Raw genomic sequence first — 15937 nt, forward strand, 5'->3', positions numbered from 1 at the left:
TACACAGCACCGATTTTAATTGTTTTCTGTTAGACACAGGGGTGATGTTGATGTCTTTTTATAACTTTGTACTAAGAAATTCTAGTTCTCTTCAAACAGAATTGGATATCATATGGAACTAGCCTTTCCCTCCTTTCCCCTTCCCTCAAAAACAGATTTTGACACTTGATTAATCATTTGATTTTTGAATTTTACAGAGTAAGAAAGTTATCCTGAGTTTTGTGAAAAACCAGAGAAGAGAAACTAAGGATAGTAGACAAGGTTTTTTTCCAGTTTGCATAATGTAAGTTCTTTTCATTATTCTTGGCCTGAATCCTGTGTTAGCTGACAAAGCTGTTTCTATGGAAACAAATAGTCCAGCCTCTTAGAATGTCAGAGGAATGCTGATCACTTATAATGAAACTTCCCAGCTGCTGGTCAAAGGGCATTACTTGCTGGAGAAGTGGAGGAAGGATGAATTGAAAAAAAAATTTGGAAGAGTTCTGGATACTAGTATAGACTGTGAACATATTAATACATACAAAATATGTCTTTTCCATTTGCCCCTGCCTAAAAATTAAGTTACCGAGTTTTGGGAAATTGTTTTCCTGCTGACATGTCTTGTTTCCCAGCTCTTACACAAATGATTATGTTTGTTGGTACTGAGTTTTCAGTGGGCCCGTTCTGGTTAAGCTATTTCAATCCCCACAATCTGAATCATTTGCACTTATTGACACTTATTTAACTTCCTTTTACCTTGTCCTATAACCAATTCATGCAAGCAAAGCCCTTTCTCCTCAAACTAGTTTGAAGTTATTGAAACAGCTTTGGCCTGCCAACCTGAAAATGTATTTTCTTGCTTTGTGAACTGTGTAGAGATTTATTTTTATCATATTTGTTTTTGGGGTGGGAGCAGGAATTCTGATGAGAAAATGAAATATAGGCCTTTGAAACTTTGCTTTATTTAATTTACCATTGGGAGATTGAAAGGGGGAAATTAGTAAGTTGTATATTCCATTATGTTCATAAGATAGTCTATTGTTTATATATCAGGAGGTATTTCTCTAGTTCAGTCATTTACCAGCTTCTGAATTGTCACAAAAAAGACTTTTTTTTTAAAGGAGGGGAGTGCAGTTCCTTTGGACTAGGACTCTTTTACTCTTTATATATATTGAAAAAAATATATAAACAAACTAGAGTATTTGTGGATTGCCTGCTTAAAAATTATAATGATAAAAATTATAATGCAAAAACTGTGGGACACATATATTGGTTGGTTTGTTTAAGAACTTCAGTATATTTCATGGCTTTCATGAATTAGCTTGTGAACATAATGTAGACTTTTGGATTATTTTATGGTGAGCTTGTTATTTAACCCAGGAGGTCTAGAAGGATTTCTTGGAGAAATTAGGGACTTTGAGGTATGTGTTGAAGGTAGAAGATGAAAGGAGATATAGTTCATACAGAATTTGGGCAGGTCACAACAACAACAAAGGTATAGGATAGGCATAAATGAGGAGACTAAATTAAAAGTCTCATGCAGGAAAGTATAAAATACTGTTAAAAGCTAGATTCACCTTGTAAGTTTAGACTTCATTCTCTAGGTAGTATTAAAACTATCAGGGGTTCTGAACAGTGGAATGATTTGTTCATATACTTGATTAAGCATTTAGCCCTTACTTTAGTTATCGTGGCTATAGAGATGAACAAAACAGACCCCTGCCAATTAAGTAATTTAATCTGTGTGATCGGTAGGCACCTTAAAATTAATGTGTCTGGAACTAAACCTCTATTTTCCTTCCCTTCTGTCTTACTCTCCTTCTCTGTTCTCTGTCATACTTCATGATATTGTCATATACTTAGCAACCCATTGGGTAGTGGTTAAGAGTATGAACCTGAGGTCACACTGCTGGAGTTTATATTCTGAAGTTTTCTATTTGCTTGGCCTTAACATAAGCAGTGTTATAGATCCAGAGTTAAATTAGCCTAGTCCTGACCTCAGGGATGTTCTATCTGATGGAATAGAAAGACAAAGATATAAATAGTTGTAATCTATCTTAATTAAGAATGTGTTAGGGATTGGAGAATTCCACAGATATATTTGAGCTGAGACTTAAAGGAGAGTAGACAAAGACTAGATCCTAGGCATTCTGATTGGAAGCCATTTTCTTTTCTTTTTACTTTTGGGTACTGGGGATTTAACCCATTGGTGCTTTACTACTGAGCTACATCCCCAGCCCTTTTTATTTTTTATTTTGAGACAGGTTGTCACTAAGTTGCCCAGGGCCTTGCTAAATTGCTAAGGCTGGCCTTCAACTTGCGATCCTTCTGCCTCAGCCTTCTGCCTCAGCATCTCAAGTCACTGGGATTACAGATTTGAGCCATAACACTAGGCTTGGAAGCTATTTTCTTAAACATTGTGCTGTTTTGAGTAGCTGCATGGATGTTACAGCATTAATTAGAATTGGAAACAGAGGAATAGGTTCAAAGAAAATATGAACAGATTAGAGGGAAATAGGAGTTTAATTCTGTACACATTGATTTCTAGGTCCCTGTTGGAAATTTTGGTAGCTAGAGTAATGGGCATGGATTTTATCTTTGTAACCCTAGTACCTAACCAAGGGTGAATGTTCAATTAAATTTATGTATAAATCACCCCCTTTTATAAACATTTAATGATTCTCTTGCTGTCATCAGAAGTAAGTTTTAAGATATTTCATAAGTTATCATCTGCTATTCTCCTTTTTTAGTCAACTATCCTTATTTGTATTTTTGTCGCCTATCTTTTGTCTTTCTACCTCTGGTTTATATGGCCCTTCCTTATTCTTAATCTCCTCTTCAAGGCCTACTTCAGTTCCCATTCTTTATTTACAAAATGGGGCCTACTTCTAAATTTGTCATGAGGATTAAATGAATGAATACTGTGTGAAGTGCTTATTGCACAGCAGTCTCTCCTTATTCTTGGGAGATACATTTTAAGATACTCCCCCAACAGGTGCCGAAAACCCAGGATAGTATCAAACCCTATGTGTGCTATGTTTATTCTTATGTATATAATAGTGACTAATGAGTGAGTAGCATGACTATAAGAGTGTGGATATTCTGGACAAAGGAACAATTTACATTCCACATGGACTAAGCAAGATGGCATAAGATTTTGTCATGCTATTCAGAATGCATTCAGTTTTACACATTGTTTATTTCTGGAATTTTTCATTTCATATTTTGAGGCCACAAGTAACAAACCACAAAAAAGTGAAACTGCAGAAAGCAAAACTGAGTAAGGGCAGATTACTGTATTTCTGGCACATAAAGAAGTATTCAGTAAATGTTGCTGTTGTTATAATTGTAACTACCACTTCCTTTTCATCCTGTGTCTCTTTTCTTTTTTTGTCCTCCTATATTAAATAGACACAAAGTTCCACTGATTATATAATCTACATATTTCTTGAATGTAATTTTTCTTTATTTTCACTCTCTTTGTTCAGGACCCCTTTTCTTACAGGTACTTTCAAACTAGTCTCATTGCCTTCTTTCATTCAACCCTCTTTCCTTATATGGGAATAATATTTCTGTAAAACTGAATGTGATTTTTATCATCCGCTGCTTAAAAGCCTTTAATGATACTTAACTACTTTCAGGATAAAGTTCTTTAGTTCTAAAACTCTCCTTGGTCTGTCCTACTTCCCTTTCCTATTGTTATTCGTGTAGGACATTTTTCCATTGTCCCATCCGGTACTACATTGTTATTTTCTGAAGGTGCTATTGTTTCATATTGTACCTTCCTATTGGTTGTATGATTCTGTCTGTTACAGACTCCTCCTCTATGTGGTTGAATTTTAGTTGTCCTTTAAAAAGTTGTTCACAGAAATGTATCCTTAAGTTTTCAGTCATTCTCTATCACTAAGTTTTACATGTCTGTATGTTCTCTGTATATTTGTGACACTCCAAATTTAGTTGAATAAATATTTCTTGAGCATTTTCTATATGACATGATTGTTCTAAGTATTAGGGGTATAAAAATAACTGTTTCTAATGCATTTGGATCTGGTGAGGAGAAACCAACTGGAGAATAATCATTCATTCATTCATTCATTCATTCATTTATACCATCTTTCCCAGTGTACTGTGAACACCAAAAGAGATAACCAAAGTGGAATTTTAAGTGGATTACTAACGGATTGCAGAAATTTTTTTAAGAGTAAAAGACTAGATCCAGAAAGATAAGCATGGTGATAATAGTCCACTCATAAGAATTCTGACCCAGATCACCTAGCCCAGTCTCTCTTGCATGGTCTGTAATTTCCTTCATGATCTAGTGTAGTGAATGTGCACACATTCTTAAGAGTTTTTAAGAAACATTTTAAGAGTTTTAATTTTAGATCATAATTTGTATAGACTAGCATATATGTTAAAATATTCATTAAGTTCAATTTTTAATAATCTAGTAATTGATATAAACAAAGAAGGTTGAGAGTTAATTTTCTAGAAATAGGTAAACTTCTAGATTTTATAAATTAAAATTATAAATAACACTAGGGTAACTCCTACAAAAATTTCATTTTGTTTGTAGTAAAAATATTAAATAAGCTGAATTTGCATTTGTATAATCAACATAACGCTCAAGAATCACCTAGCATAAGTCTAATAGCTCCCATTTTAATGAAAAAAAATACAAACTAATGGTAAATGAGGCACTTATTTGTAGATAACATGGTTATAAATAAAGAAGCTAAAATTTGAATGGAAGACTACAATCTATCATAATTCTTGTGAAAATGTGACTTTTAGTGCCACATGTAATTTGTCTCTTTTCCTGATTGTCAGCTTTGATGGTTTTCCTGGTAGCCTAGGTAGATTTAGCAGTTTCTGTTCCTATTTTCATTAGGACCTGACATATTTTTAATAAGTTTGATGTTAGGAATATAATTTAAAAACATGGTTTTTGCTTAGTTTGCATTCTGTTCTAACCATTTTCTTTACTGAAATGATGTTCAACTCAAGGAGGTAGTAGGTTTATTATTGTAAATATTTTTAAAGCCTTGAGTAAAAGAAGGCTAATTAGATTTAATGTGTGGGTTTACACTTGTATAAACAATCTGCCTACTTATGCACAAGAAATGGCTTGATGAAAAGCCAGTGTCATCCTATAAAATATTTTTCTTGTCTAAAATATTTTGGGGACATTTTTTAAATGGGAGAAACAAATTAATACTAATAACCAGTATACGTACTTCACTTTATAACTTGCATACATTATCTTATTTACAGCTATGAATAATTTTTAAGTGAATCTGAAATTTGAGAGAAACTCAGATCATAAAGGAAGTGGCAGAGTCAAAAGGAATATTTAGTTTTCTTCAAGTTAAAAAATGTTATTTTTCCTGTACAGTATGACTTTAAATACTTTTTGAGTAGTAATAGATACTACTTTTTCTCTAAACAAATTTTCTTTTTTTTTATTAGTTGCTTAAGACAATACAATGATCTTGACATATCATACATTTGATTCAAATGGGGTATGAATTCTCATTTTTCCACGTGTACAGATTGCATTGCTGTATGTATAAATGTGGCTGTATAACCAATGTGATCCTGCAATCTAAACAAATTTAAAAAAAAATTAACTCTACTTGTTTTTATAAATGTGGCCAAAGACAGATAATCTACCTGATCCTTTCCTACTTTAATGTTTAATAGTTAGATGCCTTTGCTGCTAGTTGAAGTTTCTCATTATTTGGGTACTTCTTCATCTCAAAATTCCTAAAAATGAATTAATTTTCCCCCGCAGTACTACCTGTATTTTAAGGAGGCCACCAATATGACCTGCTATGTGCCAGATTGATTACTATCAATGACTTTAGCAGTTAACTAATTCTATGTGTATTGAGTGAGAACAAAATAGTATGTTGAGGCAACTTTGAAAGGTTAATACTTTTTTATACTTTAAGCAACCAATTATTTATAAAATTAGTATCCAAAACTTTTTACTTTCCTACTTTGCTAAACTTTGCATTGTATCATTTTGTTTATCCCTAAGATTGAATAGTATACTTCAAGTTATTGGGAGATGACTTTTTTTTTAAAAGCACTTTGATTATCTCAGCATTAACTGTAAATTGAAAGGTGTGTACGTAATCTACATAGCAAAATAGTATTATATGCTTGTTAGATTTTTAAAAAATATTTTGTGGAAGTGGGCTATGTAAAGTCTGCTTTTATATTGTAATTCTTACACTTTTTCTCCCCCATCTTTCCCCTTAGATTTCCCTCATGGATATTTTTTCATAGCATTATTATGTGATGTGAGAAGTTTTTTTGTTTTTGTTTTTGTTTTTTTTTTGTGTGAAGTAACATGGATTTTATACTACAGAATCAAGAAAATTGGCTTTATAGGAAAAATTGATTTATAAAAAGTGGTACAGGTTTTTGTAGATAACCATGACAACATCCCATATGAATGGGCATGTTACAGAGGAATCAGACAGCGAAGTAAAAAATGTTGGTCTTGCATCACCAGAGGAACACCAGAAGCACCGAGAGATGGCTGTTGACTGTCCTGGAGATTTGGGCACCAGGATGATGCCAGTAAGACGAAGTGCACAGTTGGAGCGTATTCGACAGCAGCAGGAGGACATGAGACGTAGGAGAGAAGAAGAAGGGAAAAAGCAAGAACTTGACCTTAATTCTTCCATGAGACTCAAGAAACTAGCCCAAATTCCTCCAAAGACTGGAATAGATAATCCTATGTTTGACACAGAAGAAGGAATTGTCTTAGAAAGTCCTCATTATACTGTGAAAATATTAGGTAAGTAAACATAGCAGAATAATAAAAAATGTTTTGCTTTGGTTAATGTATGCCTTAAATGTTCAATTGCTGCAACGTGTTTGTGTAGTTTTTTTAGTGTGTGTGTGGTACTAGGGATTTAACCAAGGGATGCTCTACCATGGAGCTACATATATCCCCATCCCTTTTTTATTTATAATTTGAAACTGGGTCTCACTAAGTTGCTGAGTCTGGCCTTGAATTTGAGATTGTCCTGTCTCAGTCTCCTAAGTTGCTGAGATTACAGGTGTGCACCAATGTGCCTAGCTACAACATGTTTTTTAGTATAAAAAATTACATACATGGCCTATATACTCACAAAATTTTATATCAGAATATTAAAAGCAATTTTCAGTTTAATTTTCTGATTTCATTAAACTTCATAAAAGAGAAGTAAAACAAATAACTGCAGCTTAAATTATATTTATTTCTTTAATGACTCAAAAAGATAAACAAGTGCTGTCTATCTTATTGAGTCAGATAAGTGGTGGCTACCCAGAGTAAAGTTTTTTTCTGATTTGCTGATAGGTACCATATATATATACTATATTTGTCTCACTAGGTCTCTTTATTCCAAGTCTGAAACATGGAATATGGCTCCGATTCCTTATACTATCTCCAAATTTCATAGTATGAAAAAATAAAACTAGTTTTGTGGGATTTATTTATATGTAAATTCTGTGACAAACTAACTCAGATTCTTAAGAAAACTGGGTTAAATAGCTTCTCACTTTAGGACTTCTTTGAGTGTTTATAATGTTAATAGGCATTATGAATCTAGTGAGATTGATAATAGATATCAAACATATATTCCCAAACTGATCATTGAATTTACTGCCATATTTCCTGCACATGCTGATGTTCTCACTTGAACTAGTGTTAGAAGTTGATAGAAGTCAGTTTGAAAAATGCTGCCTTTAAACATTAATTCTTGCTCCCTTTAAAACTAGGCTAAGTCAAATGAAATATTTTACTTATTAGTGGTTTACTTTTTTTAGATGTGAAAGAAAGAGATGCTTTCACTTTTTTATGGAAGAAGAGTTTTTTGTTGTTATTGTTATCATTTTTCCACCCATTTAAATGTCTATTGAGCCCTATATGAGGTGCTCTAATAAGCACATTCCATGTAATTCAGGATAATCCTGTGAACCAAGGATTCTGTAATCTCCATTTGAGAGATAAAGAAATTGAACCCCAGTTAAATCACTTGCTTTCACAAAGCTTATAAGTGGTAGAACTAAGAATTAATTTACCAGATCTGGAGTTGATACATATTGTACAAAGTGGAGAATTTGAATGGAAACTGCCAGTGGAGCCTGCACTTTACTCACCAGGCCAGAGTGGTGGCTACTCAGAGTAAAGTATTTTTCTGTTTTGCTGATAGCTACCATGTATATACTACATTTGTCTCACTAGGTCTCTTTATTCCAAGTCTGAAACAGTTTCTACTGTCACATCATTTGACTCTTTGTTGTTGTTAGAAATGTATTCACGTTTCAAATGTGCATTTTTCTCTGTTTTAAGAATTTATAGATAATATGTTGAGTAATAGTGAAATTAGTTAAATGCCTTCAAGATGTCATAATTAGGGCTAGGGCTGTAGCTCGGTGGTAGAGCATTTGCCTAGCATTCGTGAGGCACTGGGTTCGATCCTTAGCAGCACATAAAAGTAAATAAATAAAATAAAGGCATTGTGTCCATCTACAACTAAAAATTATTTTTAAAAAAGAGTTGACCAATAGTGTTATAAAAAAAGATTTCATAATTACAGTGTAAATTAAAAGATTATATATTAATTCAATTTTGAAAGATATTTTCTTTGTTTTTAATATTTATGTTTTAGTTTTTTTGGGTGGGCACAATATCTTTATTTTACATTTATGTGGTGTTGAGGATCAAACCCAGTGCCTCATGCATGCTAGGTGAGCACTCTACCACTGAGCCACAACCCTAGTCCCTCTTTCTTTTCTTTTTGTGGCACTGTGGATTAAACCCAGGGGCACTTTACCACAGAGCTATAGATCCCTGACCCTTTTTGTTATTTTGAGACAAGGTCTTAAGAAATTGCCCAAGCTGGCCTAGAACTTGTGATTCTTCTGCCTCAGCTGCTGGAGAAGCTGAGATTACGGATGTGAACTCACCATACCCAGATATCTATGAAGGATTTTTGGGGGGGCTAGTACTGAGGCTTTAACCCAGGGCCTTGTACACACTAGACAAGTGCTATACCACAGAGTTATTTGCTCCAGCCGTATATTAAGGAATTTTAATGTTTTTTTTCTTAAGGGATTTTTTTTATAGTGATGAAAATACCTCAGTCCTAATTACCTCTTACTAGCGTTTATTTTCCATCACTCCTTTCTTCCTCCCTCTCTTTCCTTTCCTCCTTCCCTTCCTCCCTAAAATATTTTGTTAATATTATCTTCTTTTTCCTTTTTAAATATCTTTTTAGTTGTAGATAGGCACAATACCTTTATTTTATTTGTTCATTTTATGTGGTGCTGTGGATCGAACCCAGTGCCTCATGCATGCTAGGCAAGCGCTCTACACTGAACCACAAACCTAACCCCTTCTGTTAATATTCTTTATTGAAGAAAATTTATGGTATAATATATCCAACCTGGATTCTGTTTTTTCTGTTCGAAGTCCTCTAAGATTAGTGTATCTTTTCATTTGCATTATATAGAATCAGACATAAATATTTTCTAATAGATAATATTCATATAATTACAGTAAAGAAACAAATATAGCTGAAAATCAAATTCACTTAAGGGAAATGTTATGGGGTTTTTGACCTAAGCATAGGAAACAAGATCATTTCCCTCCCTTCCTCCCTCTTGTTTCTTTATGTTTTTTTTTTTCTTTTTTTAAAAAATTTTCAAAGAAATTCTCACTTTGTTGCTCAGGTTAGTCACAATTCTGGGGTTCAAGTGATCTCCTCACCTTAGCCTCTCAAATGTAGTTGTGCAACCACTAAGCCTCTGAGCTGCTGCTGCTGCTGCTTCCCCCCTCCCCCCCCCCCGCCTTTTTCTTTTTGTGTGGTGCTGGGGATGGAAACCCAGTGCTTCACACAAGTGGTATGCCACTGAACTGTATCTCCAGGCCCCACTTTTTCCTACTTTTCCATTGCTGACTTTTTAACAGGTTTGGAAGACAGCTGTTTCTTCCAATCCACTGTGGTTTTCATGAATATATTTGTGGGGTTCTTGAACTTGAGGCTGTCTTGCACATTTTACTTTAAAGCAATTTGAAATTACCAGGTATTTGTAATTCATTTCTTAAATACAAGATTTAATACTTTGAGAAATAAGTGATAGATTTAATATTAATCGATTCAGTGCAAAAGAGTGTTAATTATAGGATGCAAGAAAAACTAGCATAAGTAATAGAATTGTAGATTGTTATAGTCAGTCACAGCCTCAGTTCAAGTTTTCATTTAAAATGCAGTGTAATACCTTTTTGCCAAACATTTGTTTTCTTGTTCATAATCTGCTAACACATCAAAGTACAATAGAAATACTCCCTTAAAATTGTGTCTCCTTGTCAGTATTTTGATTAATACACACATGACAAGAGACAACTTCTCAGCTTTTTCACAGCTAGAAACAGCAACCTTGTTTTAAGTGAGGGAAGGATGGGGCAACTGATTTATTTGAGAGGGAGCCTTCAGTTTCTAAACAGCCCATCATTTATCTGTAAGTAGATACCATACCCTTTTGGGAATTTAAAATGTGATTGGCAAGATTAGATACTTTGAGTAGTTTTTAATGAAAGTGTTACTACACTTGGCAATGTGTAGAAGGGATAAACTGAATTTTACTTAAAAACCAAATCTTATCAAAAAATAGAATATCGTGATTTTGGAATGTGATTTCAAATGAATAACTTAATACTATATGTTATAAAAATTTTAATGTATTAAAAATGCTTCCTTAAAATTATCATTTGTTTTAAATCTTCCGTATTGCAAATAAAATATTGTCTTTGTTCTCTTTTCATAATCAAAACAAACTATCTCTTTAAAGAAATTGGAAGAAGAACAATGCAGGTTAGGGTGGAATGAGACAGAAAAGGTTAAATATCAAATACTTTTAGGTTATGGTTTGTACTGTTTTTGTATTTACTGTTAAGTAATTTGGGGTCAGGGTGTGGACAAGTAAATAGAGTAGAGAGAATATTTAAAGTGAATGAGCTAGGGAAGTATGCCAGCCATCATATATATGGCTATATAATTGTTATACCTTTGAAGAAACTTCAGGAAAGAGCATACAGTGGGAGGAGCTGGTTTTTGGTTAATAAGGAGACTCTTGAAATTTATGACTAGGAGTTTTCTCATTTATACCAAATACTTTAGGGTGAAGAAAATAGATGACACACAATGGGGAAGGAAAGTAGAGTGAATAAAGCCAAAAAGTGAGGTGTTTCCATAACTTTAATAGCATGTTTCAGTCTTGATTGGTGTACACATTTTCCCCCCTAATGTCTCTGAATATTCAAATTATTTGCAAGAGTCTTGACATTTTTCTTTCATTTAAAAAAAATTTTTTTTAGTTGTTGATGACCTTTATATTATTTATTTATATGTGGTGCTGAGAATCGAACCCAGTGCCTCACATATGCCAGGCAAGTGTGCTACCGCTGAGCTCCAGCCCCAGCCCCAAGAGTCTTGACATTTTAAAGTAACACATCTCTTCCACATTTCTTTCTGACATTAACTTACTTTTGATTGACCATGGTATAACTGGAATTTTGTCTGATTGTGATAAACTTGTTTTTAATAAATAAAATTTATTTTAATCCAATAAACAAAATTCCACAGCCAATAAATCTTGACATTTTTGCTTAACTGCTGTATATAATTTCAAACAAATTTTATTAATTGTTCCTTTAAGGGACTTTTGTGGGGGTTCCTTGCCTCCCCCCCTTTCTTGAGATTGAAAGATTAAACCTGTTGGTACTAGATTTAATATTTAAAAAGTGTTGGGACCATTTAAGACTTTTATGATTTAATAAAATTGCTAAAATTGGAGTTAACCTACAGTGTTCATTAAAAAAAATCCATTTGACCATATGTATATGTGTAAATTTTGGTTATTAATACATAATTCTGAGTCTGGGGATGTAGCTCAGTGGTACAGAGCTTGCCTAGCATGTCCAAGGCCCTAGATTCAAGCCACAGTACTGGAAAAAGACAGAAAGAAAGGGGCGGGGGAGGAAAAAGCTACATCATGTAGTCTTTGACATAATGTATCAAAACTTCATTCTGGGGCTGGGATTGTGGCTCAGTGGTGGAGCACTCTCCTGGCATGGGCGGGACCTGGGTTCGATCCTCAGCACCACATAAAAATAAAGGCATTGTGTTGTGTCCATTTACACCTAAAAAATAAAAAAAATAAAATAAAAAACTTCATTCTACTTCATTAAGTAGTAATAGTTTTTTAACATTTTTTCTTCTTGCAAAGATTTGTTTCATTATTTGATGGCATGTTAAAAACACTTGACACAGTTGTTTATTAGACATTGTAGGGAAGTCAGAGTCAGAATTGAGTACTTTTTAATCAGTCCCTTAATTGCTGTTGATCTTGGTCATGTAAATTTTTCTGAGCCTCAGTTTCAGGACTTTCTTAGGATCAAATGAAAAAACTATATGTAAGTAAGTGACACAGTGTAGGTTTGAAGAAAATGTGTGTATGTTTGTATGTATTTAGTGTTGTTGGGGATGAATCTAGGGCCTCAGAAATGCTGAGCTACATCTCTAGCCTTAAAATTTAAGTTTTGTAAGAACCAGAAGCTACCAGAGAGATCATCTAATGAAATTAATTTATTAGCCTTAACTAGTAATTTTTGTTACATTTTTTAAATAATAGCTTTATTAAGATATCATGTGCATGTCATAAAATTTACATTAAAACTACAGTTCATTCGTTTTTAGAATATTTGGAAGGTTATATAAGCATCACCACTGTATAATTATAAAATATTTTCATCACCCTAAAAGAAATCCTGTACCCATTCTCTTTATTCTCCTTTCCTCCCTTCCCTGATAATCACTAATATACTTTGTCTCCTTGGATATCCTGGATATTTCATATGAATGAAATTAAACAATATGTATCGTTTGGTGACTGTCCTCTTTTCACTTAGCATTATGTTTTCAGGGTTTATCCAGCATGCATTAGTACTTCATTCCTTTTTTTCCCCTTTTTATGGCTGAGTAATATCCCATTGTACAGATGTACCATATTATGTTTGTCTCTTCAATTGTTGATGAATATCTGGGTTGTTTTCTTATTTTTGCTATTGTAAATAGTGTTGTTAGAAATACTTATTTACGAGTTTTTGTTTGAACAACCATTTTCTGTTCTTTCAGATATATATGCAGGAGTGCAATTGCTGGGTCACATAGTAGTTCTGTTTTTCACTTATTGAAGAACTGCCATACTCATCCACAGTGGCTATACTATTTGATATTTGTACCAGCAATGTATGGAGGTTCCAGTTTCTATACATGTTTACCACCACTTCTTAGTGTCTTTTAATATTTGTCATCTTATCACCCAGTCATTTTTAATGAACTAGAATAAATAGAAAATAGGAAGTATATTACATAAGTATACATTAGCCTTTAACTTAAAAATCGAGTGTATATACTAGGTTGAAATAAATTATGTATATTTTAATGCAGTTACCAACACATGCTTGAGAAATTCTATTCTAGTCAACCCCCTTCAATCTTTTTTCTACGTTCTATTTTTATTTTTGGTATTGGTGATTGAACCTAGGGTCACTTGACCACTGAGCTATGTCCCAGCCCTTTTTTTTTTTAAACTTTGAGACAGGTTTTGCTAAGTTACTGAGGATCTTGCTAAATTGCTGAGGTTGGCCTTGAACTTGAGATCCTCCTGCCCTAGTCTCCTGAGTTACTGGGATTACAGGTGTGTCTCACCATGCTTGCTTCAAACCCCTTCATCTTATAGAAAGTTCCAGAGACTTGAGGTGGGTTATCCAGTAACATATAATACAATTAAAGAGTGATCATTTGCTATGATTTAGGCATTCTGACTGTAGATTTAGGACGTTTTCCTTTCCAGGTGGGTTTCAGTTCTGTCCAGGAAACAACTATGAGGTTTTTTTACTTAGTTAAATAGAGGTCATTTCAAGACAGTTTTCCATTGTTTTTCTACATTTAGGAATAAGATTGTTGCTCTGTTATCTCTCAAGTATCCTTGAGTATATACTCCTCTAACATTGTGGGGCCCCCTGGACTTTAGTATTGGGGGGGGGGATTTTATTTTATTATTTCTTTTAGTGCTGGGGCTCAAACACAGGGCTTTGTGCATACTAAGCCAGTGCTCTATCACTGAGCTAAATACTAAATACTAAGCCTATCTAGTATTTGTTTTTAATTTGTTAACTAAGTTGTTAATGAGTAATTACTGTTCAGGATCTTTCCTAAGCTTCTGATTATTTTATAAAAATTTATGTTGCCCTAGGCCACTGAAAACCAAAGTTCGGGGATTTTTATGTTCTTAAATTTAAACAAGAAAAATGGATGGGGACATCACATCAGTTGTAGAGAAATCTGCTTAGCATGTTCAAGACCCTAGATTCAATCTCAACGTTGCCACCCCCCCCAAAAAAAAGACTACCTGATATTTAAACAAAGAAATATTAATACTGAAATAGATCACCAGAAACTATTTTCTTGTGGGGTAAGTGGGAGTAATAAGTAAAAATAAAGTTAATTCAGAGTGTACTACTGTTTATATTTGTATTTATCTACTTTGAAAAATCTCCAGAGATGGAGATGCCTTAGCTTCCTTAGGTAAGTTTAGTGTTTATATAATCAAAAAATTCTCCAGTCTTGCTGCCCAGAGTCTTATGTATTTGAAGATAGGATTTCATATAACTCTTGGTGATTGCTTTTTTTAAAAAATTATTTTTTAGATGTTGATGAACCTTTATTTTATTCACGTATTTACATGCAGTGCTGAGAATTGAACCCAGCATCTCACACATGCTAGGCAAGTGTTCTACCACTGAGCCACAATCTCAACCCTGGTGATTGCTTTTTGTTGCCTATTTTAGAATCTTCATTCTTTTACATTTTAGATTCTCAGGAGAGGGCTAAGACTGGAGAATTAAAGGGATGGATTTGTGGACCACTACATATGTTTATATTTATCTAATTAATTGTACTCTAAAGCAAATGAAAATGATTTTTCCCTTTAAGATCATTTAGCCTTTCTTTTAACATAAATAATCAGAATTTAAGTATTATATGAAATGTTAGAGACCATGATGAAACTTAGAATAATTTCTACTGAAAATCAAGTAAGGAGAAATAGATCAAACTTCAGGGCAAGGAATTTAGACTATATATAAAGAACTTCCTTGTAGGAAAATTGCTATAGACTAGAACTTATTATGAAAGGCAGATTTGCTGTGCCTGCCTCTGCTTCTCCTCTACCATATATCCCTAATCTGCCCTGCTCTGGGTTCTTCTCTGTCTCAGTACTCCCTTCTTTGTCCATTCCCTGAGTTAGTACTTATGTCAGTCTTTCATGGTAACTGTGTGATTTTCCATGCATCTTTTTCTCTGTATATGGTTCTTTCTCCTTATATCTGTTGTCTATAAATGGAGTTATGGAAGGGAATCTCTTCTATTGGTATTCTGTCCTCTCTTCTGTGGTATGTCTTTATCTTTTTTATGGTGCTAGAAAATGAACTCAGGACCTCAGGCATTCTAGACAAGTGTTCTACCACTGAGCTACACGCCTAATCTCCTGTCTTCATCTTTTTAAAAAAAAATTGTTTTTGTAGTTGCAGTTGAACAGAATGCCTTTGTTTTATTTGTTTATTTTTATGTGGTACTGAGGATCTAACCCAGTGCCCCACGCATGCTAGGCAAGTGCTCTGTTACTGAGCCACAGCCACAGCCTTGTCTTCATCTTAATTACAGAAGAGTGTACATATTTGACAGTACTGATTTAGTGTAGGATCTGATTAGATTTTTAAAATTCCCTCTGAAGTTGCACAGAACATTGAAGAACTTGGGTGAATTTTTATTTTAAGTTATAAATATAGCCATCAGAGAAGGTAACATTTCTCTGAATGAGTGGAAAATCATTT

At 33.7% G+C, this 15937-nt stretch overlaps 1 protein-coding gene across 4 annotated transcripts in view; it reads left to right on the forward strand.

Annotated features, from left to right (window-relative positions):
• PALS1 (protein associated with LIN7 1, MAGUK p55 family member) overlaps nucleotides 1-15937 on the forward strand; it is a 96634-nt gene that overhangs the window by 29718 nt on the left and 50979 nt on the right. For 3 of the 4 annotated variants that reach the window (XR_014021593.1, XR_014021595.1, XM_081291017.1), the window contains exons 2-3: nucleotides 198-283; nucleotides 6244-6787. Coding sequence is in view for 1 of the 4 variants with exons in the window: in XM_081291017.1 (XP_081147143.1) it covers nucleotides 6421-6787 (367 nt within the window). In the remaining 3 variants the exon portion in view is untranslated. The remainder of the gene's footprint in view (nucleotides 1-197; nucleotides 284-6243; nucleotides 6788-15937) is intronic. The other variant, XR_014021594.1, reaches the window with a different exon arrangement.

The sequence above is a fragment of the Spermophilus citellus genome (assembly GCF_964194105.1).
Source record: "Spermophilus citellus genome assembly, chromosome: 4".
In the NCBI taxonomy this organism is placed as follows: domain Eukaryota; kingdom Metazoa; phylum Chordata; class Mammalia; order Rodentia; family Sciuridae; genus Spermophilus; species Spermophilus citellus.